Consider the following 27,796-nt stretch of genomic DNA (forward strand, 5'->3'; position numbering starts at 1 on the left):
CAAAATCAGAATATTGCCTTAGGTGGCTCTTGTGTTTCTCCCACTTATTCGTGCACATACAGAGATATGTAATAAATATCAATGAAGGATCAACGTTAGGCTGTATTTTTTATCAGTGAGTTTAATAGGCATGAATAAGAGAGAGGTGAAGACATAATCCCAGCCCCAAAGCTCAAATGGCATTTGTGTTTTTAAAACACTTGCAGACATACCAGGTCTTCTAGTGCAGCCACCAGAGACCCATGCCTCATTCATTATTAGTTCACTTTCTAGGGAAGAAATGGAGACTCATTGTCTGAATCTCTTTCCTGAGATAAAAGAGACCATGGAGACAGAGCTGGGATTCCATCTTGAAGCTAAAGATGCTCAATTAATAAAGTATTAAATTGAATTGTTGTCAGTGATGCTATTGGACAGTTATTTACGTTAAGATGTTATGTTTGTGTTTTTTTGCTTAGATGGTAAGAAGAGTGTCAGTCAAGAGCATTAAGATCATGATTAATACATGTGAACTGGCATTTAAGTGCTGATTTCTATTTTACTGCTCCAATATACTGACTTATACAGTTACACTTTTGATGTGAAGTTATTTTAAGTCCCAAAAGAAAACATAGCAGCCAAAAATCAACACATTGTGAAATGTTCTTTGCCTACTAAAATTATGGGAAAAAAGTTTAATTTCTATTTTAAAATTATGGTTTTAGCTTAAGAAAACAATCTGCTTAATAAAATACAGCAAAAAAGTACAATAACTATCAAGCCATACTTTGCCTCCAAAAAGATAATGCTAAAATGTGACATATTAAAAAGTAAATGAACTACCGCGGAGCGGCTAGGCCCGTGAGCCACGGCCGCTGAGCCTGTGCGTCCGGAGCCTGTGCTCCGCAACGGGAGAGGCCACAGCAGTGAGAGGCCCACGTACCGCAAAAAAAAATTTTTTAAAAAGTAAATGAACTAGTTAATTAAAAAGATAAACAGAAGTGTATATGGATATAAATAACAGCTGGTATCTGTAACTTACCCAACTTGGTCCCTGAAATAATTCAATGAAATAGGCATTATTATGCCTATATTTCAGATATGAAAACTGAAGCTTAGAGACTTAAAATAATCAGACCAGCATGACACAGGTAGAAAGTACTTTAGCAAGAACTGAGCCCAGATGGGTATAATTCTAACATTTAATCCTAAGTACTAAATTAACTTCTTCTATACCTAGTAGCTAGGTCAATTATTAGGAAACACATATTCCTAATTGCTGGGATATTTTTCATATTTAACTCAGTCCTAAATTTCTAGTTTTAGGATTTAGATGAGTTTCTTAATGTCACCAGGTAAGTGACACTTTAAAACCAACCCTGGTAACTGTTAGGTTTTGTTTCATTTGCTTTGCTATTAAAAACAAGACAGGAATGTTGTCCATAATTTATTGATTACCTTCTCCAGGAGCTGACTGTTATCACTCACAGTGGAATAAAGCCTGATGAATTTCTGTGCAAACTGATTAGCCCTGGATGAATCAATAGAGTAACTTCTAAGGCAAACATCTCTGCATTCCATTGTCAACTGTGACAAATTTTGTCTGAGTCCTTTATGGATGCTTCAAAAGACAGTAGCACTAGCGAATTTCTCTTAAATTTTTAAATGGCACTGACAGAAAGGAAATAACTTCTGTGTATGCCTGACTTTGTTTTCCTTCCCTCTTATTAGTTAACCCTAAAAGTACAAATGTAAACAAATGTAATCCCCAATGCTGCATCTGAACCAGGAGAAATCTGGAATTAATTGCCAAGTATTTTGGTTCCTGTTGCAGCTGTTACAAGTGTTTGATTTGGCCAGGGAAGAGAAAAGACACTGCATACCAATTTCGTGAGCCACGGTGAAGGCTGCATGGAGACCATCATCTTCAATCACAGCACAGCTGCGCTCGGGAGAACATATGGTCCCAACGTCTGCCATTCCCAGGGTGTCACATGAGTGATGCCCACATAAATCCTGCCCAGGAGAAAGAAAGAAATCATTAAAATCAATTTACATCCAGAAGGAGCCACCTTGTAGAGCCACTTGCTCACTCCAAATGTCAACACTGGGATCTGTTTATGGTATCACCTGCTCAGCTCTGGAAACCTTCCAAAGACAAACTAATAGCATTGACTCTTCTAAGCTTCTCTGGGTCCCAGAAGCACAGAAGGGACTCAATTACATTTTAAAAGATGTCATAAGATTGTGGCTTGTCCATTACAATAGCAGTCGCAGCCTTAACAAAGCTGTACTGTGTATATGCAGGTACATATGCCATGGATCACTTTCACATACAGTCACGCTTAGGAAAGCCTTAATATTCTGACCTAAATTCCTGCTAAATTTATTAGAAGCCAAGTCTAATAATTTGTTTTCCATCACAGGGGCAAATTGCAATCACCTATTTATGGCAGAATATAAATTTCCCAGTAATTTGGGTAAGAAACTAAATTTTAATCTATAAGGGTAATTCCTCAAAAGATCATCTCTTAATTGCCAAATTAAGTTGTAATTTCATAGGTTGTGTCTTCAGAAATGTATACACTCTTTCCCACAGTGTTTAATGTAGTGTTTTTCAACCTGATCAATTCTCAGAAAATATATGTAATATACTGTATTTATATAAATGAGCATACATGTTCTCCTGGAGAGAAATTGCATAGCTTTTAAGAGATTCTCAAAGGGGAACATGATCACACCTCGCTAATGGTTAATATGATCAAATTAGATGAAAGAGACATCAACAAGACAATTTTAAATCACGAAGCATATAGAGAAAATATAAGCCAAATTTTTTGACATGATAGATTTGTAATGATAAGCTTTCCATTAAGTGCTATTTGAGTATTAATGGACATTAGACTTTCTTGTATTTGACTCCTGTTTTCAATGAAAATTAATTGACAGTATATATATTTCTATCCAAAGCAAAAGCCATAAGTGAATAACTGCAGAAGAATTTAAAAAAAAATTAATTACTGTGAAAAATGACTATTTACTAGTTGAAATAAGTGTTCTCTCTGTTGCAGTTATTATCTTTGTATCTCCAACTACCACAATGCCTGACTTATAATAGGAACTCAACAAACATTTGCTTAATTGAGGTGAATTCTGACATATAGTCAGATGCAATGTAGACCTCACATAATTTTATTTTTTACTTTTTTTTTTTGATGACATGGAGCTAATATTTTTATTCTCCCAGGACAAAGAGAAAAGATAGTTATCCTATACAGATTTTTGCCTTACTGAACATTGTCACATACCTTTAATATGCTGTATGCTAGCAAGACCTCAACAGACTGCAGGAAGCCAGCACGAGATATTACTACTACATAACTAATGCCGCCTAGTCAATGTCAACACACTCTTCTAACTTTTCTCTGCATAAAAAGCTGCATAGAAGTCCAGTTAAGGTGAATAATATTTAAAAGGGATACCCTACGATCTCCCTAGTACATTTTCAGGTCCTTATTGTGTTCCGTATATTATGAGATCCCAGCTGTGATGAATTGCACTGTGGCCGCCATATTATTATAGCTGCAGACAGTAGAAATCTCAGCCAAGTAGCCTTGGTGAATCCAGTCACCAAACCAACAATAGCCTCCCAATGTCTCCTGGGTATCCTCATATGTCATCCATGGGATCTCAAATTACAGCTGTTGAGAACAAATTAGTAGTTTTTAAAATTGAAATTGGAACACACTTTTGCATAACCATCAGTCTTTGAGATAATTATATAGTACAATACATGTTTTAATCCATTTTTCCCCCAGTCATTTTAGTAGCTTTAAGACCAAAGGCCCAGGTCATGGTTTAAGTGAACTACTGGACACTGTGTGTTATTTCTGCACATGCATATTTTTTTAAACCGTGTTTTATGTTTATCTTCACAATTTGGGGTTCAAATAACAAAACCGAAGAATTGTTTCCCCTTCTTACTTCATTAATAAGCTCGGATGAACAGCCACAGCTAATGGAAATGGCCCTCTTGTTCTGAATAGAGTTTAATGTGGATTCTTAATCTCTCTCTGTTTACTGCTAATCAATTGCTCATTAGAGCCCATCAAACCTCCTTGTCATCCTTGAATTGCATTAAATGCATTTGGTCCTTTGCCACGGAAATTTGTACATGTGACAAAATAATGAACAGAAGCAGTTATTTTTTTAATCACACTGATTAAACCCTTGACTGCATAGCCACAGACTATATTTCTGTAACTGTAATTATGTAAACTGGCAACCTTTCCACTTCACTCATGCAATTTCAAACCGTGGCAGCTCAGTTATGGTTTCTTCCTCAAGTTATACAACGAATGCCTGTATTTCTTTGGGAGGCAATGTTCACTCCATTACATTAAAACTCAACTTGTGCATCAAATTATTAAGAATACAGCACATCACATTCATGTCTATTTTTTGATGGTGATTTATAACAACATTTACAGGTGCAAACCTTATTTGAAATTTATAGAATTTTTTTTTTTTTTAAATTCAGAGAAAGGGTAAAGACACCATTGGGGCAATAGCATTTATCTATCTGTCTGTCTGTCTCTCCGTCTGTCCACCCATCCATCTATCTTCCAAATCTGGAAGCAGGGGATACTAAAGAAATGTAAATCACATACAGTAGCCACATAAGAGGCAAACAAAATAAAAGTGCTCCCAAGAATTCTTCTGCTTAGTCAGTGTAAATCTGAAGAGAAGTTATATCTCTGCTATGTTAAAGATGGTTCTTTTTATGCAGGATTGATATCTTATCATGATATTGATATCGTGTAGACAACAATGCAATGGAGGATTTAATAAAATGTAAGGGTTGCAAGAGCATGCAGAGATTTAACTGGTAGGTTTGTGGTGTGGTCCTGGCCAGAAGCCAGGACTGGGACATTGTACCTAAAATAGAGCCGAGATAGTCAGCAAGCCCAACGAAGACTTGACAGGGCGGTCACTGACATGGTGACTAAGGGTGGTCATTTAGAGGATCATGAATATGGCCGTATCTGTGACTTATCGTGAAGTTTAGGAGGACTCACAGTACATCAGATCTATTCTTGTGGATGGAGTGGGGTCGGGGAGGGAGCCAGCAAAGTCTGCTACCTTGAGAAGCAGGTGCCCAGAAGCTAATACAACTTGGAAAATCCCAGTGGTCGGTACTGGGTGGGGAAAATGAACCAAGCCGATATGAGTGTGCAAAGTGGAAGGCATAACAGGAGACGCAGGATTTCTAGTCTTGATGGGAGATTGGTCTCTCAGGCAGCATAAATGCGCTGAGGGAAGGAAGGAAACGTGAAGGCTGATAAGAGCAGATATCATCACAGCTGTGGTAACGGCAGCCAAAATGAAGGCAGGGTAACTTGTATGGGGGAATCTGGAGTTAAATAGCAGCATCTTCTATTTCTGCAGATATTACCCCCTGGTAAGGACAAGCTCAGAGCTCAAGGGAAGGGCAGAGAAGAGGGTTTAACTAGCCTCAGGTATCTACCTATCTGTCTACCAGATTCCTAGTGAAGAGGGATTTAGGGTTACCTAAACAGCAGCCCCCAATAGCAGAGATCTTGATTTGGACCTCAGCAGAAACTACATTAATAGGGTCTGTTAGGCCAACCATGACAATGACCCATGTTCTGCAGTCTCTGTCCATGCTTCTGGATACAACTAGGTAACACAAAAAACATGGAGCTCTGCTGGATTAGGGACCAAGGGATCCAGGTACACTTATTCCTAAAACAATTATTGTGTGTCCACAACCTGCCAGACACTGTGTGAAGTGCTGACAGTGTGGTGAATAAATACAATAAGATCTGATCCTGACCCTTAAGAAACATCATGATCTAGTGAGCAAAACAAGACATGTCAAGAAGGAAGCAGATTGAACGGGTTGCTGAGGGAGTTCAGAAGAGGAATTGCCAAGCTCTCCTTGGGGGAATCAATAAAGGTGTTTCAAAGGAGCTCACTGGATCTTGAGGGATGAAAGGGAGTCTGACAGTGTTAGAGGAAGGGTATTCAAAAAAGGAAAGACTCGTGAATATATCAGGGGTGGGAAAAGGCAGGGTCTGTTTTGGAAATGACAACATGTTTCTTGTGGCTGGAGTACAGGATAGACCTGGTGGAGGATGAACAGGGGAAGCTGGAAAGGTAGCCTGGGCCCGGAGTTCCAAGATAGGGAACTTATCCTGGTAAATATGAGATAAGAAGAAGAGAAAGGAAAGATGGAGCACATTGGAGATTGAGGGGAATAGATGCTCAGAAGAGTCGTCGTTCTGGAGAATGGAGATGGAAGCTGAGAAGAGATAGTGATGCTTTAAATTCAACTCAATTAATTAGATTCATTGTGTGAATTATTTATATGCTTTGAGACTACTTTCCTTCATCAATAGCATTAGGAACTTGGACCAGGTGGTTTATGGGTTTGTTCCAGCTACACACATGTTGAGATTAAGGGAAAACACTTCAATTAACAGATGGAGAAATTAAAGCTCAGGGGTCATTAGTGTCCAAAATCAGAAGCTTGAGACTGGTGGAGCTGCAATTCAAACCTATATCTAAACACTCCAATTCCCGAACTTACTTCACCAAGGTGCAGTTAAATCATCACCTGTGTTTCCCCCGACATTACTCTTATCTTTTACATTCATAATCTCTACTTGGTCAAGCAAATTCCTTGGTTTTAACAAATAACACAGTCTTTCTCTCTGTGGTATATATGGTGAAACTCAATAATCTAGAGGCACAGAAAAATACAAAATGCACTGAGAAAGAAATTGCAGAAAGCAAGAAACTGGAAGTGATGGATAAGAAACCTGGTGACATCATTAACTTGCCTGTCTCTCACCTGCCGCATCAGATCAGTCACTGTAAGTCACTGACTCCATCTACCAAATGCCTCATGTAGATGTCCTCTCTTTCTTGTTCCTTCCATTGTTCCCTCCTGCCTGGACTATCACCTAAGGTTTCTAAATGGTCCTTTCGTCTCCTGTGACTTCCCTACCTATATGCTGCAGTCAATTACATTTTAGAACCCAGATCTTATAGGATTCCTCCATTCCTGCAAAACTTAAAAGGCATGCCAACCTCAGCCTGGCATTTAAAACCTTGCACAATGCAACCCAGGCTTCCTTGCCAGCTTTAACTGCACCTTTATGATCCATTTTGTCCACTATTTCCTGCATATCTCCCCAACTTCTTTGGCCCAAACTTTAGCCCCAATATTCCTCCTGCTAGAAGGGATTAATTTACTCAAATCCACTTCTTTTTAACACTTATTGACTCGACCCCTGTCTCTCTACTTCTAATGCCACTGCTTTAGTTTAGACCATCTTGAGTCTCTCCTTGAAGATTACCGAAATAGTCTGTAAAGGCTCCCGCAGGCTCTAGCCCAACTACTTAGGCCAGAAGGCTCATTCAAGAACACCCCTCTGATCACTGCTGCTTTCCTTCTGATGCTCTTTCCATAGACTCCCACTGAATTTAATTTACAATTTAAACTCTTTATGCTACCGACTGAATCGTGTTCCCTGCCACTGTCTAAATTCATGTATTGAAGCCTTAATCCCCAACGTGACTATATTTGGCGATTGGGTCTATCAGGAGGTAATTAAGGTAAAATTAAATCATAAGGATGGGGCCCTGATCTAATAGGATCAGTGTCCTTTTAAGAAGAGATGCCAGAAAACTCTCTCTTACCCCTGCCCCCTCAAACACACCATGTAAGCACAAAGTGAGAAGGTAACAGTCTACAAGCCAGGAAGAGAGTTCTCACCAGAAAGCAAATAGGCTGAAACCTAGATCTTGAACTTCCCAGCCTCCAGAATTGAGAAAGTAAGTTTCTGTTGTCTATGGAGTTTTGCGATGGTAGCCCAAGAAGACTAATACACATGGAATAGAATTTCTTCTATAAGCTGGTTGTTATCATCTTCTCTAGACTAACCTATCACCTTTCCACTCTCATACCATCTGTCCTATCATACCTAAACCCCTATATTTCCCAGAATTACCATGCTGCCTCTGGGCCACTGCACTACTAGTTTGGTGTGTCTGCAATGCCTATTTCCTCCTTATAGATCTGGTTAATTCTCCTCTTTCTTCCAAATTGAACTCAGATGGGTTAGGCTACCTTCCAATGTACTTCCATGACATTTAATGACCACATTTATTACAAAAGTCATCACACTGTATAACAATTATTCATTTCCTTGTCTGTTTCCTAGAATAGGTTCTTTGGAAAGGGGCTACTTTTCAAACCTCTTCATCCCTCTTTGCCTATTAGAAGCATACTGAATGTTTGAATAAATTTGCTGTAATATTTTTATTTTAGAGATCACTAGACAGGACGAACTTCCCTCTCAGCCACCTGTCAGCTGTTACTCTGAGAAGTTTATCTCTGTTTCTCTTTGTATGAATGTCCTTATCTGTCAACTTATGATAATGTCACTATGGTTGTAGACCGCTGAAAGGATTAATTATAAAATGGTTTATGACTATGGATAGCATCTTATGAAATGTTCAATAAAAGGTGGTTGAATCCAAATCAAATCTGCCCATCCTTCGAGGACCAATTCAATTCTACATTTACAATGAAGCCTGTATAAAGATACACAGGCAGAATTGATTCTTCCTTCCTTTTTCCTTTCTAAGCCTTTGTTTATAGCTTAGTTACAGCATTTATTAGCGTTTTCCTAACATTAGCTGATTTATGCATATATCTGCTTCCTCTCCCCTTGTGATAAGCTGGGTTGGGCAGGGACCAGGTATTTTCCATCTCGCTGCTTTCAGCTCCCTAAATGAGTGTCTCACACTTAGGAGATGCCCAGAGGCAGGTGCTGAAAGTGAGGAAGACAGTATGTCCTGTGTGCTGTGGTTTACTGTCTCTCATATAATAGACTTCAGATTTTAGGTAATATTCTTCACAATTAATTTAGATATAATTTACTTACAACATTATATTAGTTTCAGGTGTAAAACATAATGATTCAATATATGTATATATCGCAACCTGATCACCACAGTAAGTCTAGTTAACATCCATCACACACATAGTTACAATTTTTTTTCTGGTGATGCAAACTTTTAAGACCTACTCTCAGAAATTTTCAATTCACAATTTATTATTTTTGTTATTAATTAATTTATTTATTTTTTGCGGTACGCGGGCCTCTCACTGCTGTGGCCTCTCCCATTGCGGAGCACAGGCTCCGGACGCGCAGGCCCAGCGGCCATGGCTCACGGGCTCAGCCTCTCCGCGGCATGTGGGATCTTCCCGGACTGGGGCACGATCCTGTGTCCCCTGCATCGGCAGGTGGACCCTCAACCACTGTTCCACCAGGGAAGCCCCACAATTTATTTTTAAAATGTCAACTTGAGCTGCTGAATCTGCTCCCAGTCTTCCCATTTCTCAGACATTTAGCCTTCTATTGGTTAGAATTGACCTATCAGCTATGATCCCTTGATAAGGGCTTGCTTTTGAATTTAAATGGGATTTGAACTCAAATATGTGATTGAAATAGTCGATTCAGTCTACAAGCAAATAAGAAAAAGCACATCCGTTTCCTTCTTCCAAGCTTCCAGTCTTCCTCTAGGGCCCCCTATTGTCATAACCTTGCAAGGAGCCAGCTGTTAATTCTGGGTGGAGTCCCCACCACAGCATTATAAGGCAGAATGCAGATTAGGAGTTTGGGATTGACATGTACACACTGCTATATTTAAAATACATAACCAATAGGGACCTACTGTATAGCACAGGGAACTCTGTTCAGTACTCTGTAATGGCCTAAATGGGAAAAGAATTTGAAAACAATAGATACATGTATATGTATAACTGAATCACTTTGCTATACACCTGAAACTAACACAACACTGTTAATCAACTATACTCCAATATAAAATAAAAAAAAAAAAGGCAGAATATAGAAGTGAGGTGTTAGCTGACACACAATTGCCTGTTAACTGGCACACTGATGATTAATGAAAATGAATGAACCTTTTCTATTATGTAGTCTCGTAGCTGGTTCAGTTTCAATCCAATGCTTTCAAGCCATGAAAAAGTAAAGCTTTCATCAAGCTTTGTTGTGCAGGGGTGAGGGAATGTTAAACAGACGAGGTTGGGCAAGTTCAGGGTGGTATGGTCACAGACAGGAAATGTTAAACAATTTCCCACTTTTTTTCTCAAGCAGGTAGGTGTTTTGTTTCTAAAGGAGAGTGCATCATCTCCAAAATGGATTTAGGAGTGTGCCTTTAAGGAAACTATCTTAAAAGAAAAGAGGAAGCCAGGAACCAGAAAAGGATTCTGGAAAGCAAACATAAATCCTGGGGAGATCAGATTTCTACTGTTTGATGGTAGCAGTGGTATGAATTCCAGCGTAAGTGCCACTCTGGAATGAAAATGGCTCCTCTTGCAAAAAAGTGACTGGTGCTATATTTCCCTAATTAGGACAGCGCCTTGTGCTGGGGTACAGTCCTGACAGTGAAGCCTGTTAGTTTGATAAATGAATTACTAGCACTATTCTGCTGATTCCTAGACATAATGCTCAAGGTGCCCTCGGCTAGACAACATGGGTGGAAAACATATCCTCACACATTTGCTTCATGCCTGAAAAACAAGTAATTTAGGAGAAGACATCTGGATACAGAATTTGAACAGTGCTCAGAGCCCATCAAAACATGGATTTCATGGCTTGGCGTCTGGCTGCTAAGCAACGTACCTCTTACATTCAAAACAGAGATGTAAAAGTAGATCCTGCTGCCAACTCCGGGTATTTCTCATTGAAAAAAAAATAGCCATGAAAGTTTTTCTTTAGGTCCCAGATATCTGATTTCCATGAAACTGAAGATCTCAGATCATTTCTCCCCTAGCTCTCTTGGTTTCCACATTCTGAAGTATTAGGAAGAGATTAACATTATATTTTAAAGTACTCTCAAATGAATGCTACATGAGTCTTGTAATATTTTCCTCAGCCCCCTAATTAATTGCATTTTTAAAATTAGGTGCATACATTCATAATCATATGCTCTTCAAATATTTGGTTCTCATCAAGTTAGATGTATATACCAGAGGGCCAACCACAAACTAAATGAGATTTACTTTACTAAAAGTATGCTTCTGCTTGGCAAGGAGGCCAGGGAGGGCCCATGTAAAATATTTTCCATGTGTAGACTAGTTTGAAAAATGAATGTTCTTATAATACTTATTAAAATTAAGATAGATGTTAACTTATTTCCCCCTTGCTTTATCTATTTAAAGGAACTGATATATTTCAAAGCTTGGAAAATAGGAATCGTTAACTACCCAAACAAAAAACAAATCCAGAAAAAGCAACAGACAGATCATTTTGAATCACTGACTAGTTTTCCTTTTTTTTCTAAGAAGCAATTAGGAAAATTATGGGGCAGGAAATAGGGAGTATTGGGGTCTTCTATTAATGTTTATGGAATGTGCATTTTTATTCCAAAATGAAAGTGAACCATGAAAATGTTCAAAGTGAACACTTTGCAGTAGTATGCCTACAAAAGTATTTTTTCTTCAGTCTTTAGAGAACTTCCTTCCATAAACTCTCTGAAGCCTCCTTCTTGGCAGCCCCTAGTGATGTAGCAAAGCAAGAAATCCAGACATGGAAAGTTGTGAACCAAAAAAAGAAAGAAAGAAAAAAAAAAGACTTGGAAACCAAATAAAAAAGGGATAGTTTTACAGGAGAACTTCACTTCATATGGAAGGCTACAAAAATGAATGTTCTTCCGTTTTAAAGATTAATGTTGTGCAGAAAAATTAAAGGATGGTTTCCAGGAGATCACTTCATGAAGAGAAAGGTTTTCCATTGTACAAAGCACTGTGCGTTGCCCACTTCTCCCTAAACTGCTGCCCTCCGGCATCTTTATTTACATGTGGTTTACATCTGTGTCCACCCTGTGAACCACAAGTGTTTCTCCACTCCAAATTTATCAACACTTTTCCTTCATACCAGAGGTGCCTTAGTAAAAATAGGAGAATTAGGTGGTGGAGCTATGTGATTCTGAAACCTCCTGCAAGCCATCATTGAATTTCCTGTCCTAGTTCTGGTTGCTCCCTTTGCACCATGATTTTGCATAATATTTCAAAGCTTCTAATCCTTCTCTCTATCCTGGATGGATCTCAAACACTTAAAGAATGAGCTTTCAAAGTCCATTCTTACCAGGCATGTGAAAGCATGACTCAAACCTGCCAATCAGAGTACAGCTATGAAAACTGAGGCTCAAAGCTCTGAGCAAAACAAGCTCAAAACCAGTCCAGACTCTGTATCTGAATGTCACACTTTTGTGACGGTCTACATAGATATTGTGTTCCTCCCAGAACCTCTGGGCCTATAAAGATCAGTGTTTTTTCCCTTCCTGTAACCCCCTTCCTTAAAAGAGGGAAATCCTGGGAAAACATTCCTTCATGTCTTGACTCTGCCCAGATCTTTCCGCACTGGGGCTTCAGAAACATTCATCCAAAACCCAAACATGCAAGCTGGATGTGACCCTTGACTGGCAGCTGTGGAGGACGGAGCAGTTCTTGCCATGCATTGGAGGACTAGGCAAAGGAGTTGCTAAGGAACCTCAGAAGATTGGGTTTCTATATCCTCCTGGCCATCCCCAATCCCTTCCATCCAAGGAAGCAAGATTCCACCAAGCTGGGTATGTAAGAACTCCATTAGGAAGCCAGACTGGAAAACAAGTCCTTCCTTTGGAAAGCCTTCCCTTGACTTATGTCTTGAAAGGGGTTCAAGTAAGAAGGTATGGACGTTTACAAAGGAAGATGGTGGGTAAAAGTGACTACAGTGAATGAATCATCAGCCCTTGCCATTAGGTTAGACAAAGTTATATCTTTGGGTTCATTGGAAAGTAGATGATCCCTGATTCCAAAGACAAACTTGCTTTCCCCCTTTTCTCATTTAACGACGCACATTTCCCCAAGCATTCTAGCTCCATTTTACCACATTTACGCATCTATGACTGCGTATCTCAGACTGGAGACATCCTGCCTGTTGGATTGATTGTGTGAGCAGGTCTTGGTCATTTAAGGCTTGAATTGCTCCGGCTCTATCCCGAATACGGGAGCAGATCTGGAGGCTGGCTGGGTTTCCTGCAAGAAGCAGGGAAGAAAACCCATGGGGGCAGGCGGTTTGTGGGAGAAACAAGGCTGTCAACAAGGCTGTCCCGTTGACCTACCTCCGTACTCCGGGGCTTGAACCACTCCCCCAGGCGGGACCTACCTCCCGAGTAAACAGGATGGCCGCGTCGTAGTGTTCCTCGTGGTCAGCCCCCAGCTGGTTGTGCTGGTGCTGCCATTTGCAAAAGTTCTTGAGCGTGGCGGCCGCGTTCTTGCTCACTTCCAGGCTCTTGTCTTTGTCGCCCAGCACCACCACCTTCACCACGACCAGGCGGATGTGGTTCTCGATGCTGGCGTGACTGTACAGCTTGTTGGCGATGGAGGCCAGGGTCAGGAGGTAATGCTGCAGGCCCTGGCCGTACATCCGCGCCATGGACGCGTCGGCCACCAGGAGCAGCTCCACCTGGCGGGCCCGGGAGACCGAGCGGCGCCGCCGCCGCCGCCTCCACCACGTCTGTGGTCTCTGACTCCCATCGGACGAGGGAGCTGACTGGTCCGGGAGCTGCAGGGCCAGCGCCCAGCGTCGGTCCGGGCTGCTGTGCGCCGGGGGGCGCTCACGGGGCCCTGGCGGGGACGTGGGGGTCTCGCAGCTGGTGCGAGGCGGCAGGGCCTCAAAGCTGAAGCCCTCGCGGGTGTAGACGTGCAGGATCCGCGCGGACCCGTCCCCGTACACGCGCCCGGCCTCCGCCTCCGCCCAGGGCGCGCGCAGCAGCGGCTTCAGGGTGTAGCGCGCGTGCTTGACCGCGAAGAAGCCGTCGAGACCACCGCAGAGGTCAAAGACAGCCAGAGAGCGGGGGCTGCCGTCCACCGTACCCCGGTAGAAGCAGTGGCCCCGGTGGCGCCGGGTCGCGTTCGGCCCGCCTCCTGCGGGCACAAAGCCAGCGGCGCCCACCGAACCATCCCGCTCTAGGTCCAGGAGGAACCTCCGGCCGCCCGCGTAGATCAGGTAGCCCACCTTGCCGCCGCCCGAGTAGAGCTGGTCGATGTTCTGCACAAGCCCGTGACTCCTGCGCTGCGGCGCCAGGGGGTGAGGGTGCCCGGGAGGCTCGGCCGGCTCCTGCGTCTCCTCCCCCTGCCGCCGGCTGGGCTGGGCGGCCGCAGCAGCAACCCGAGGCTGCCCGGCTTTATCCTGGGCAGGTGCCGCGGCGGGGCCGGCCGCGACCGGGGGCAGGCGGAGCGCGCACAGCAGCAGGGACGCCCACCCGAGCAGCATAGTGCGCTGCCCGCGGGGAGGGGCTGCGCGACGGGGACTTTATGGGGGTTTGTTATTCGCTCTGGAAGTTACCGGGGCGGGAGGTGGGGACACACATACACTTGCTTGCAAGGTTGAGTCAAGTGTCGGAGGGAGGGGGACCCGGCAGCAGCGCCAGCCTGTCCCGGCCGCGATGCCAGCGTGCGAACTTTTCTTTGTTGGTTTGGAAAATGTTTGGATTCGTGCTCCCGAAAGAGGATTAAAAAAAAGAATAAAAGAAAAAAAAAGAAAAGAAAAAAGAAGAGAAAAGAAAAAGAAGCCGGGTTGTGGAGAAAAGGGGAAAAAACCCAATCCAACCCCAGCCAGGATTGGGGCACCGAGAAAAGTAAGGAAGGTGCCGCGCACCAGGCGGGCAACTGGTGCGTGCTGCCTCCAGCCCCCTTGCTGCTCTGGACCCGCCGGCAGCAGGGGTTCCAAGCTCCGGAGCCCGCTTCCTTTCTTATTTTGTGGGTTTCCTTGACTCTACTGGAACCGGGAGGAAGGGAAGAAAGAGAAGAAAAAAAGCCATAAAAATTAACAGAAAATTAACAGAAAAACAGAAATGCAAGGGGCGGCCTGCGGCGAGCCAGCGAAGCTGCGCGTCCGTGTCCCTTCTGATGCAGTGTCTTCCTGCCCGCCGTCATCCCCAGTCGGCCGCTGCGAGCGCGGAGAGCAGCGCGAGCGCTGTGAAGATGCGAGGAGGTGGAACAATGAATTTATAGCGGCATGCCATCCTGCAATGGCAATTTCAACAATTCGTCACTGCAAGCTGCCTCTTAAAGGGAGAGCTTCCCCCACCACTCCCACCCTTCCTGGTCCGCGCCTAATCAGATGGGGGAGGGCGGGCCTGGGGGGTGATCGAGGAAAGGGCGACAGCGGAGGAGGAAGGGACCCGGTGAGGTGGAAGGAGGGTGGGGGAGGGAGCAAGGGCGAGGGGGAGAAAAGTATTTGAGTAAGAAAAACAGAAGATTTCTTTGGCCTCATTTAAAGCCACAGCGGCTGGGGTTTGTCTGATATTTCACAACCAATCGGGGTTGGCTAACCTCGGCTTACCTCATCTCCTGACGGGGTGTTTTGGTATGTTTTTAAAGTTACTGAGACGTTTCAAGTCTCTCTCTGCCCCCTTTTCTCCTGCTTTTCTTTCCCTCGGTAGGAAGTTCCTGCAGCACGTTTTTGCCCTGTGCACGCCGGTGCGCTCTGGCCTCGTAGACCTTGCCAACCGCATCCCTCAGCCAAGGGCTTTCAGCTTCCCGTGCGCCCCCTCGCCCCGCTCTCCCGGTACCGGTTTCCTCCCTCTGCATCCCTCGGACTCTTCGCTCTCGTTCTTGGATGCACGCTAGGTTCGGTCTTCGGGTGACTAACTTTTCCGAGCCACCAGCAGAGTGGCCGCGCAGGCGGAGAGCCGCGGGCGCTTCCTGGCGCGTCTCTGCGCCCCGAGGGCTGCGTGTCCCCGGGACAGGGCCGCGGGAGGCCTGGGAACTCCGTGCCTTTGTGTGCGAGCCGCGGGCTCCCCGCTTCCTCAAGCGCGCCTTTCATCCTCGCCCACGATCTTTCACTTAATCCCGGATGACTGGAACTTCCTTTGCTTTGCTTTAAGAAGGCAAGGGCGGGAGGGGGGGAGAGTTAACTCTTGAAGGGAATTGCGCTTATTTTTTTTTTTTCTCCCCATAAGATTAGGAAAAAAAAACAAAAAGTGCCCACACTTTTCTTTTATTCCTTCGTCTAAAATGATATTTAAATGATAAATACCCATATATGTATTTATTTCTCCTAAAACAACCACCACCACCCTTGGCCCTGACCTACTATCATTCTCAGAAATTCCTTTTAGGTGAAAAAGAAGACTTTGGGGGGGAGGAAGGGCGCAGGCTGGTGTTTATTAGTATCTGAGTGGTATTGTTACTGCTACTTGGTTTCTCTCTCCTCTTTCTTTCCTCAAATTATCAACTCTAGTAGAAAAGAAGGAAAATCCTACTTTCTAACCACTACTGATAATGGTTAGAAGGTCTACCGTAGGGACAAGAGTACCTTCCTTCCCCATTATTCCAAGACGAATTAATGAATACATTATTGAAAAATTAATCTGCTATATAGTTAGCACATTTCTGTCTTTCTACCTTTGTTTAATTCACAGAGATGCATGCCAAGGATAGCAGGGGCACCTCTGTGCACTCCAAGCTGCTGGTGGTTTTTGTATCTTTGTTAAGAGATCTGATGACTATTTCAGGGAATCGGGAGGGTCCTGAACTGGCTTGAGGTCCTCCGAGTAGCAGCGATGAACCCGGGAATCCCAGAGCTGCCCAGCAGTGATGCCCATTGCCCTGTGCCTGGAGCACCCTCTGGAGTCACCTGGAAGGAGGGGTGAAGCGTGTTTTGAGAGTTAGTTCTCACTTATAAATGAACTGATCATTGGGGTTTCTGGACCACCCAATAACTTCTAGTGGATTCTGAAATACCTCAAGATCTGGGAGGAAGTTCTATTGCTGAAGGCCATTGCCTTTTAATTCCAAGACCCCTCAGTCTCTCAGTGGTCAGCTGTCCAAGACCAATACTACCAGTTGAATATTTTGAGGAACCAGAGACATTCAGAAACAGGAAATAAAGGAGAACCTAGTTCCTGAAGTCTTCCTGTTCCCCCAGTAGCCTTCAAGTTTGTACTGGCCATTCTCTCTTCAGGGGTCATTGCCTGTGCCTTTAGATAGGATTTGTTATTATTATTATTACCAATTTCAGTAAAAAGTAGCCCAATATTCGTCACTAAATACCATCTCTAAAACAACTTGGATTCATTAATTTTAACCCTTTCATCATTGTTAATCTCAAAGGATCCTTTTGATAGAGAAGCAGATGGCAGTGGTGTAAATTAATTAATTATAATTATTTGAATTCATAGATTTCATATAGTTAGCATTTAAAGAAATTCCAAATGAATTTTCTTCTTAGTGAATGAACATCTTTCTCCTCTCTCAGAAACACTGCATTTCTCACATGAATCATGCCTCTGAATTTTATGCCTTCAATTTTAATTACATAATGATATTTGTACTCAGGTAGATTATTCAAAATTTTAGAAGTATGTTGAAGAACAAGATAGATACAGATAAAGCTCCAAACATGAATATCAAGTACTAAATATAAACATAACCACATATTCACAAGGACAGGAACTAATACAGCTTATAAATTTAATGAGTAAATTCTTACATATTCAGAACATTTCTAATTGGATATAACCTTTTTCTTTTTCTGTGAAAGTAACTTGGGCACTTTAGGAAGTTCATTTGGTAACACTTTAAAAATATTACCCTTGTGGATTAGGATGAATATTCCACAAATGTTCCAGAAAAATTAATGTCAGTCTGTCCAATAATATACTTTGCACTGGCTAAAAGTAGCCCGTGTTTTTATTTTCTTTTTAAAGAAGAAAAAGAACATGTATGAGGAATCATGTTTAGGGGGACAATTTGCTACTTCGTTATTTCATTATTCCAAGTGACAGTGTTACTTGTGCATATTTAATGAGAAGTTTCCACTGCATTTCTAGAGTATATGACCACACCTGATGTGTAATTTTACATTTCCCCAAAGGAAGAGAGACTTTCTACTCCAGAATGTTACAAATTGGAAATTATTTTAGAGATTATTATCTAAGAGTTGAGACCAAAGTGAGTTGCCTGGGAGTCAAAAGTCCACTAGTGGCCAGCTCTCCTGCAACCTAAATTCCTTCCTCCTGATTTGATGGGCAATCCACAACCTCTCTTAAAATCCACCCAATGTAACAAATATCTGTCGAGGTCCCACTGCAAAGTGCTCTGGAGGTTCTCTGGAGACATATGAAAATGAATAAGTCATGATTAATGTTCAAAGATGCTGACAGTTCAGAGGTGGAGCCAACTGTACCAAGAGATACTTGGACTGCAAACTGGAAAATGCAAATAGAGAGGGGAAAAAAGCAAGAGAACAACTTCTGCAGGTGCTTTGAGCTGTGTATTTCCAGTACAGCTTCATTTCATAGGATGTGTATATTCTTGTAAGTAGTATTTTCTCAAATTTCCATTTGCTAAAGTGTCATTTCCTCCCCTCCCCCATCTATGATTTTAATGCTAAAAATGAGGAAATAACTGACAATAAAATATTCCCCTCTAGTCAAACACCTGTTCTTTACCTCCCAAGTAGGAGAATGGCAGCCTGTCAACTCTGTAATAGTTTTCCTTTCCCACATCAGGATCCCTACCCTAGGTCTTGCTGTATTTTGAAGTCCCTGAGTATCAGGTCCCTGAGTGGCAGGATGCTGGATGCTGGGAGTGAAGCAGCTCCACTACTGCTTGAGGCCCTGTATGAATGCTCTAAAGATTCTAGGTCAGCCTTTTCCTCAAGTGCCACTCAACTTTGCAAATTCCAGTTCTCAGAGGACTTGCTTCAAAACCAAAGGTTATTTTAGATACCTCATATAAATGTGTAATCATGCAGGATTTGTTCTTCTGTGACTGGTCGATTTCACTTCACATAATGTCCTTCAGGTTCATCCATGCTGTCCACATAAAATAGTCAAACTCATAAAAGCAGAGTGTAGAATGCTAGCTTCCAGGGTCTAGGGGGAGGGGGAAATGGAGCATTGCTCTTCAAAAGTATAAAGTTTCAGTTATGCGAGATGAATGAAATCTAGAGATCTGCTGTAAAACATCGTGCCTATAGTTAACAATACTGTACTGTATGCTTAAAAATTTAGTGAGGGTGGATTTCATGTTAAATATTCTTAACATGAATGAAACAAATGAAAACCAAAGGTTACACTTGGGGAATAGGGAAAGGAGTGTATGCTATCTTTGATATGAATCCTAAATTTTTAGAGGGTAAAACTACTACCTAAACTATGATTCTCTTGCGGTATGCGGGCCTCTCACTGTTGTGGCCTCTCCTGTTGCGGAGCACAGGCTCCAGATGCGCAGGCTCAGCGACCATGGCTCACGGGCCCAGCCGCTCTGCGGCATGTGGGATCTTCCAGGACCGGGGCACGAACCCGTGTCCCCTAGCTTCGGCAGGGGGACTCTCCACCACTGCACCACCAGGGAAGCCCTATCCTTCTCTTTTTTCCTAACCCTTTACCTCCCTCTCCATCTCCTCCTATAATCTACAATGGTGTACACATCAATGTACATGCACGATCTCACACATATTAGACACAACACACAGCAGCATGTGTGCACCTGTGCACATGCTTCGCCCTAACTTGATTTCCCATCTAGGCTGTACTGATGTGACAAGGGGATAGAATGTCTTGAGAAAATAGGAGAGGGTATTATGCCAGCTCTTCCTTTCCCCTTGCAGAGAAAACTTTCTTGAGACCTTCATTGTAGAGATTTTATTTTTTTAGGGAAATATACCACACTTCTGATAAAACTCAAAACCATTTTCTCTGGTCTCTGCTTAGGACATATTACAGAATGGTCTATCTCTTGTGACAGATAACATATGCTTCAGAATCAGTGTTATTTAATTTTATAAAGAATAAATTTTGGACAAAGCTAGATTTTCATGTTTTTATATGCAGAAATTTTATACAGTATAAAAGTCTTAAAGTGAGTAATATACATGGTATTATTTAAGACCTACAGGTGCTATCTGTAAAGTAAAACCAACAAGTGTTTTTATGCTGACCAGCTGTGAAATGTTGTTTTAGCTTTTCTCACACAAATATGCACATATTACTTTCTTTTATGAGTTACTCAAGTCCTTTTTTTTTTTTTCTTTATTTTCCAAAAATCATCTCAAAATCAAACGTTACTGGAAACACATGGAAAATCAGGAATTTCCAGCCTAGAGTAATTTAAAACATTTGAGGTTTTTATTTTTTCCTTCATGATGACAAATTTAAGCAAAGATTTCAAATTGCGTAATGAGTAGTTGTTGCCATCGTAATTGTAGCAGGTAAGAATTGTTGTTCCATAGCCCTACAACTAGTTTTTTTTGTTGTTTTTTTAAGTAAAGTTTACATGGTAGCAACACTTTGTTCAACCTCTGCAATATCACAGTCTCCTTGGAAACCAGTGAATCTCTCCTTATTAAAACTATTTGCCTTATTCTAATCAGTAAAGTAAGAAGCGGAAGTTAGTCCAAACAAAGCTGATAAACATCAATTGGTTCCCGCCTCACTCGCCCCTGGCTAGTAAGGAAATGAAGACAGTGGCTGCCTAATCAATAAGCTTACCTTCCACCCATGCTGCTGGTTGCTTAGACGGTTTAAGAAAGAAATACAGAGTATCATTTCTCATGATTATCCATAGACTAATACATTCCTGTCCAACACATACTTTTCTTAGACAGGTACTAGCAGGTGGAAGGAGCAGTTATCCTGGTTATGATCCTACATGAGGATGGGGGTGCAGGTAAAGAGCTTGCAGTGTTTCCTTATTTTACTTCACAGGTGTCCCTCTTCCTATACCCCTCTTCCCAAGCCCCGAATCATGGCGGAAACAGGAAGTAACAATGCTGCTCTTACTTATTGACTTACTGAATAAAAATTTTATTCTCAGTTCCAGGAAGGAGCCCATTCATGACAATCACCATCAACTCTCCCTCTTTTCTTCTTCCAGTTAGTCCATTCTGAACCTGTTGGAAACTCCCCTTTCACCTCTACTGACGTGACCCAGGGTCCCAATGAGGTCGTTATCTCTCATCTTTAAGAATAAGAGTAGATGGGCTTGAGGCAGCAGGAAGAGAAGAGGAAATAGAATTTGATCGTGTTATAGTTGAGGGAACTAATCTTTGCCCAAATTTTTCTGTATTTGTCCCCAAAGCCAGACTCTTACTTTTGCTCCTTCATTTTTCTCATTTCGGTATCCTCTTTCAAGCCATCTACACCCTTTCCAGTCTATATACGTGATGAAGAAAGATTCCCCTTGTCCTTCAGGCATTTGGGGCATCACATTCTATTGAGAACAGAGCTAGGTAGGAAAGAATGAGGTTGCGGTGCTGTCACTCATGAAACTCAGACCTACATTCAAAATCATCTTCTCAAGGGAGTCCTCACCAGATCTGTCCACAGTCATTATCAGACCTTGATGGTCCATGTCAGTTTGGGCCCAAATGTTTTAAGTGACTGTTGAATTATACCTGAAAGAGCTCTTTTGACTCATGACTTTAGAATTAATTACCAGTAGTTGGTTGTGAATTACTAAACACATATTTACAATGAACTATATCATCTCTAGCCTGTTTTTCTGCATCTCAGATCTTCATTTATTTCTGCCACAGCAGTAATCAAATCGGTCAGTATTTTATTCACCTACTTCCTCGTGAGACTTATTTTAGAAAAGTGGGTTGAGGAAAATGATGCAGGTTGAAACTACATAAGGCAGAGGCATTCACAGCAGGAAACTATCAAGTATGACATAAAGAAAGCCTCTCACATACGTTCCACAGCTAAATTCTACAGAATTTTCAGAAAATCTAAAAATAATTTTTAAAAAATTAGTAGTCAGAGGATTAAAGGGTAAACTATGCCAACTGGACTCTCTGCTAGCTATCAGCCAAATAATTTATTCTCCAAAAAATGCAAAACAATGTCTTGAGACTATGAGGTGTTTTTGTTTTTGTTTCTCTCCCTCTGCTCTATCATAAACCTTGTGTTTGCCTTTGATCATTGACAAGTTTAATGGTTGGGTTCCTCCTACATAAGTAAACTTTTTGCATGCCAAAGATAACTCCATGTATCAGAATTATTCTTGGCCTCTTTCTCTTCCTTCTTTCTCTTTTTCCCTCCCTCCCTCTCCCGTTCTTTATGTCTGTTTTTTCCACTAGAATGCATGCACCATGAAAACAGGACCTATGCTTATCTTTATCACCTTATAACTCCAGTTTCTAGCTTGGTAACTTGCAAATGGGAGGCATGAATAGATACATGGTAACTATGCAAAACATCTATGTTAACTATTTTTTTAAAGTATTTGTGCGTGTGTTTTTTGATATTTGTCTGTCACCTTTCTTAACCATTCTTTCTCTAATAATAAAACCACACCTTTTCAGGGAGCCCTAATCCACATGTTTGAGTAAAGCTGATCCCATTTCTGTCCCCTTCCCACAGGTCTGGGCACTTGACACCAAACCTGGCAGCTCAGACCTGGCCATAGAAATTGGTCCCAGAAAGAGCTCTGCCCATTGTATTCTCACTTGGGACATTTGCCCAGGTCATTAGGCAAATATACTTTTCTTTCCATGATCAAAAGCTATAAGGACCCTGTACTAAAAACAGAAATCTAACTGCTGTAAAACACTCACAAATTCTCAATGTTCTCACACAACTGAAGTTTATTCTAAGTGTATAATAAACACCCTCAAATTCTCAGTGTTTTTACGTAATCGTATTTTCTCCTTCGATATCACAGTTCTTTGTGGGTTGATGGCAGGTGGGAGGCCGCTCTGTGCAATCAATCAAGAATTCAACCTTGTTTCATCCTGTGATCCTACCCCATTCTTCACCTGTTGCCTCTGAGGCTGACTTAGAAAGGGAAGAAAGAGACGGTAGATAAGGCATTCTTTCTTACTTGCCTCTTCCAACAGTGGCATACTTCATTTCTGTTAACAGTCCATTGGCATAACTAGCCATAGGGAGTGACCCAGATGTAAGGCAGAGGGAGGCAGGTGTGAACCCAAGAAGAAAGGGGGTGAAAACAACATTTAGTCAGTCTCTGATAATTGCCATTTATCTTAGAGATGCCACCAATGGAAAAAGATTAAGAATGAAGCCAAGCAGGGGTGAGAAAGAGAGCAAGAGGGAGAAAATAAGAAAGGGGAGAAAGAAGACAGTAACATTAGAAACCTTGAATTCACAATGTCAATAAAATCTTTATTTTTGTTTATGCTAGTTTAATTAGAAATTCTGTCACCTAAAATAGAAATAATCTGATGAACACACCCCTGTTTTGCTTGCTACGCTATATGTAGGCCTAAACACAATGCTTTGCATATGGTAGACAGTCTAAATATTTTTTGAATCACAGATTATAGGAATGAACTCTCAATATTAATATATTTTTCTGATGTTAGCTGTCAAACTTATACTAATAAATGCATCACACAGTCTATCATTATATTTCCTGTTATTCTCTTTCATGTCGCTGATGTGTCTCATGATGATCCGTATCAAAATTTTCAACACTTTTTATCTGGGTTGATTCACTTATTGCAGAAATTTTCACATTTATGATTAGTTAAAACTGAGACTTCAGTTGTACTTCTTTGATTCTAAATCTGTTTAATCCTATTAAACACTGCAAATGTCTGTGAAATTCTGTAATGTAAGGACACCTAACATCCCTCTGATGTGTGCCCTGAAGAGATGCTTGGCTCCCTGCCCCCTCTCTGTGCTGACCCCACAGTGTGGAAGGATAGTCATCGCGGGGCTTTGGTAATTAGAGGAAACCACCAGAGCCAAACATCATAAGAAAATTCTTCTACCAAATCATGAGGCACGAGAGTAGCAGAAGATTTACTTTGTGCCTACTTGCTGTATGGTTGAGCACATCCCTCCAAAACAACAGCAAGAAGCCAAAATGCCCAAGTTTCTATCTCAGCCCAGGCACTGTCTGTGATCCTTTGTAATTTAGAAGTCACTTAGACCCTTTGTTGCACCTGTTTTTCATGTGCCAAACAGTGAAGATTGTAACACTTACCTTCCTGGGTTCTTATAAAGATTAAAAGTTTAAATATGTATGAAGTGCCTGGTGCACAGTAAATAAATAATATATTACTATTATTATTATTATCCCACTGTGGCAGTTGCGGATTTAGTTTTAACTCTTTCATGTCCATTTATATTTTGGCTCAGAATGTGTCTCTGACTGTCCTGAAAGGAGGTTTTGAAAGAACATCACAAGGCTGTGAAGAATAAAGATATTTAAAACATTCCAGGTGCTAAATTTGGAGAAAAGCCTGATGCAAAGTGGAAATTCCAAAAGGGTTTAGAGAGAAGTATCTTCTAATGGTCATTATTACCTCTGGTGTCTGAGTGTACAGTAAAGAGGAATTAAAAAAAAAGAACTTTATTTTTTCCATTCATGTCTTCTTGTGTTTATATTCCCTGATGGTGTTGAAGTCATTTGTGTGCTTGTTTTTTTGTCCCTCTGCCACGTGCTAGACTGCCATCATAGAGTATAGGGACCATCACCCCCATCTACACATACCACCAGATCCTTATAGTCTCTCGACAAACATTTGCTTTAATTTATTTCAATTAAATTAATCTCCTTTAATCCCACAGGGTTTAAGTGAGGAGAAATAAAGCACAAAATATTTAGTTTCTGTTTCTTTTCTATAATCTTGATCTCAGTTCAAGGAAAAGAGAAATAATTGTAACTTATGAAAGCAATCATGACCATCTATAACTCAGTCTAGTAGAAACTTCTAGAACCCCATGTTCAGAAGAGAATATAAATGGTGACAAAACGGTACAGGTTTTTGGTACTTGAGGGAAGACTCAATGACACTTATCTTTCCCATCACATGATATAATATATGGGACCCTTAGGGTTGGTGGACATAATATTCACATTTCCAGTTTCTTGGTGGTTCCTGGAAGAACTTAGTTACATAGTATACAGCAATTCATAATTTGGAATGTGGTCAGCCTAGGTAGTTGCCTGGTATTTCTGGTTCTGGGTTTTGTTTGTTTGCTTTGTTTTGAAAAGTCCTTATCACACAACAAAAAGCTAAGGTCAAGAGATTAAACCAAAAATGAAAACCACAACTTTTTGTTTCTTTAAAAGAAGCCATCCAAATCCACAGAATGTGACCTTATTTGGAATTCGGGCTGTTGCAGATTTAGTTAAGATGAGGTCATACAGGGTTAGGGTGGGTCCTAAATTCAGTGACTGGTGTCCTTATGAGACACAGATACAAAAAGAACAAACACACAGGGGGAAGATGGTTATGTGACGATGGAGGAGATTGAGCAGAGACTGGACTGATTCAGCAGCTATAAACCAAGGAAAGCCAAGGATTGTGGGCAACTACCAGAAGCTAGGAAGAGACAAGAAAGGACTCTTCCCTAGTGCTTTTAGAGAGCATGTGACCCAGCTGACACTAATTTTGCACTTCTATCCTTCAGGATGTGAGAAAATTAATTTCTGAGCCAAATGTTTTGACCCCAAAATAAAAAATAATTAAAAAACTGAAAACAGGCATTTATTGTCTGTTATTTAAAACAGACGTTTCTTCAAAGGAGGTCACTAGTATTATTGGTGGTAGAAGTGAAGAGAACACAAAGTGTAAAGCAGTTGTACTTTAAGACAGAAAATAAAATGGATAGATTTGAGAAGGGAATTCAGTCAAGGCTCAGATCTACCATGAAAACAATTTCACTTATGTTGCCCAGAGGTATAAGAAAAGGAAATAGTTGGGACAGTGACTCCAAGTGATTTATGCAATGCAGTTTACTCACCAGTGAGATAAATATTTGGAAAAAGCTGCAAGATGGCAAAATGTATTAGGTACAAAAAGCACACAACTGTGGGTCTCCATTAAAATAAGGTTGAAGAGAAAGTCAAAAGCGCAAACAGAACTACAAACGGTGAAGGCAAGACAGTGGCAATTGGACTCAGCATGCCTAGAGTAAATGTTGGTTTGAAACTTCCCGAAGCATTTTAGTTTTTGACACTTGTGAAATCAACAAATGCCTTATTTGACTCATTGCCCCAGAAGTGTTCTCTTGAAGTGGAGAAACTCATAGTGGAGAAATAGCATGTTCAATAAAGAAAATTTCTTCCTAAATATTCATTCATTCATGAGATGGATAGGAAAACACAAGGATTTAAGGAGGCCAAGGATAAACTGACTCATTTACTTTTGTGGCAGAGTAGCATATTTTGGGATTAAGACTCACTTGTTTTCCTGTTCTGTCATTTCCCAACATTAAGGGACTTGAATAAGAACTGCCTTAATGTTTATTGACGTTCCATTAAAAACAGTGTAAAGCATGGTCAAATTCTTTTATTTTTTTCTTTCAAAAATGTCCACAAGTACTTTGTGCTAAGATGGCATTTTAAAATGTGGCTTCTCAATGTTTTTCTTGGCATATCTATAGAGTAGAATACTTTGTCTATACTTTCTTTTTCTTCATGTTTTTGTTGAAACAAGGGGAAAAAAAATTTCCATCCTCTAGAAAGCAGTGAATCTCAAAAATTTTGAGATCCCTTTGTCCCTTTAAAAATGATTGATGACTCCTCAAACTTTGGTTTATGTGGGGTTCTCAGTATATGATTATATCTACTGATAGTTAATAATAGAAAATAGAATTGAAAAAAATATTTGTTGATTCATTTGTAATAATAATAAACCTATTACATGCTAACATAGGTAATATATTTATTAGAAATTAGAAATCTTGAAAATAAAAAATGTATTTTTAAAGTATAAAACTATTTTAATTACTTTCATTGTTCTGGGCCTAGGTCTTCATTTATACATGTGACTGAATGACAACACAGAAGGGCAATGCCATTGGGAAAAAAAAGTTTAATTTACTCATAGTTCCTTAGAAATGACAGGCACAACTTGCATCACAGGACCACTGGAGGAACACCAGGTTTTAGTCAGGAAGCAGAAGCAGGAGCTTCTGGAGGGCCTGGAGGGCCAAGGCTATGACCTTTCTCGGGATTTTCACAGGAAGGAGGCAAGGCAATGCAGGGTCAACAGTTTAGGAATATCTAGTTTGTGTAATTTCAGTGGGCTTTGAGCTATAGGTGTGGGCTTCAGTTGCCTGGCTTTAGTTCCCTGGGATGATTAAGGCAGAGGGAATTGTCAGCTGTAGTACAAAGACCAGATAGAGGATCTTCTGTTGTATGAGGGCCACATGATAGAGGAGGTGTGGCTTTGTGTTGGTTGGTTTGCATATCAACGGTATGCTCCCCAGCTGAATCCCTGAATCACCTTCTACCTCTAAGAATCTGCTAGCCCTGGGAGGTGTAGTCTCTCCCCAGCCAGAAAGGTTTTTCTTAAGATGTCAAGACATCATAATATACAGAAAAAAAAAAAAAAAAATATATATATATATATATATATACACAAAATACATCCATAAACTCGGCATACAGTTGAAGATAGTAATTTAGAAGAAGGTATTGAATTCATCAAGGTGCATCTGTCTTAGTTTGATCAGGTGGCTTTATAGAATACCAAAAACTGAGTGGCTTATAAACAACAAACATTCATTTCTCACAATTCTGGAGGCTGTTTAAAATCAGGGTCCGGCATGGTCAAGTGAGCCCAAGAAAGACTCAGTCACATTAAATAACATTCTGAAGGTCACACATAGCTAATGAAGTGGCAGAGTTTTTTGAACTGAGTTTATTTTATTCCAATTTTGTAGTTCTAACCACTTTGCTATACTCTACCATATGAAGTGACTTACTTTAAAAAAAGGTTAA

The 27,796-nt window shown here is 41.1% G+C and overlaps 1 protein-coding gene across 1 annotated transcript in view; it reads right to left on the reverse strand.

Moving 5' to 3' along the window:
• Nucleotides 1-15,894, reverse strand: part of ADAMTS5 (ADAM metallopeptidase with thrombospondin type 1 motif 5) — a 51,264-nt gene extending 35,370 nt beyond the window's left edge. Inside the window, exons 1-3 of the mRNA XM_019922266.3 lie at nucleotides 15,429-15,894; nucleotides 13,248-15,109; nucleotides 1,863-1,995 (exon numbers count right to left, since the gene is read on the reverse strand). Of these exons, the coding sequence (XP_019777825.2) occupies nucleotides 1,863-1,995; nucleotides 13,248-14,357 (1,243 nt within the window). The 5' untranslated portion in view covers nucleotides 14,358-15,109; nucleotides 15,429-15,894. The remainder of the gene's footprint in view (nucleotides 1-1,862; nucleotides 1,996-13,247; nucleotides 15,110-15,428) is intronic.
• Nucleotides 15,895-27,796: the final 11,902 nt, after the last annotated feature.

The sequence above is a fragment of the Tursiops truncatus genome, chromosome 4 (assembly GCF_011762595.2).
Source record: "Tursiops truncatus isolate mTurTru1 chromosome 4, mTurTru1.mat.Y, whole genome shotgun sequence".
NCBI classification, from domain to species: domain Eukaryota; kingdom Metazoa; phylum Chordata; class Mammalia; order Artiodactyla; family Delphinidae; genus Tursiops; species Tursiops truncatus.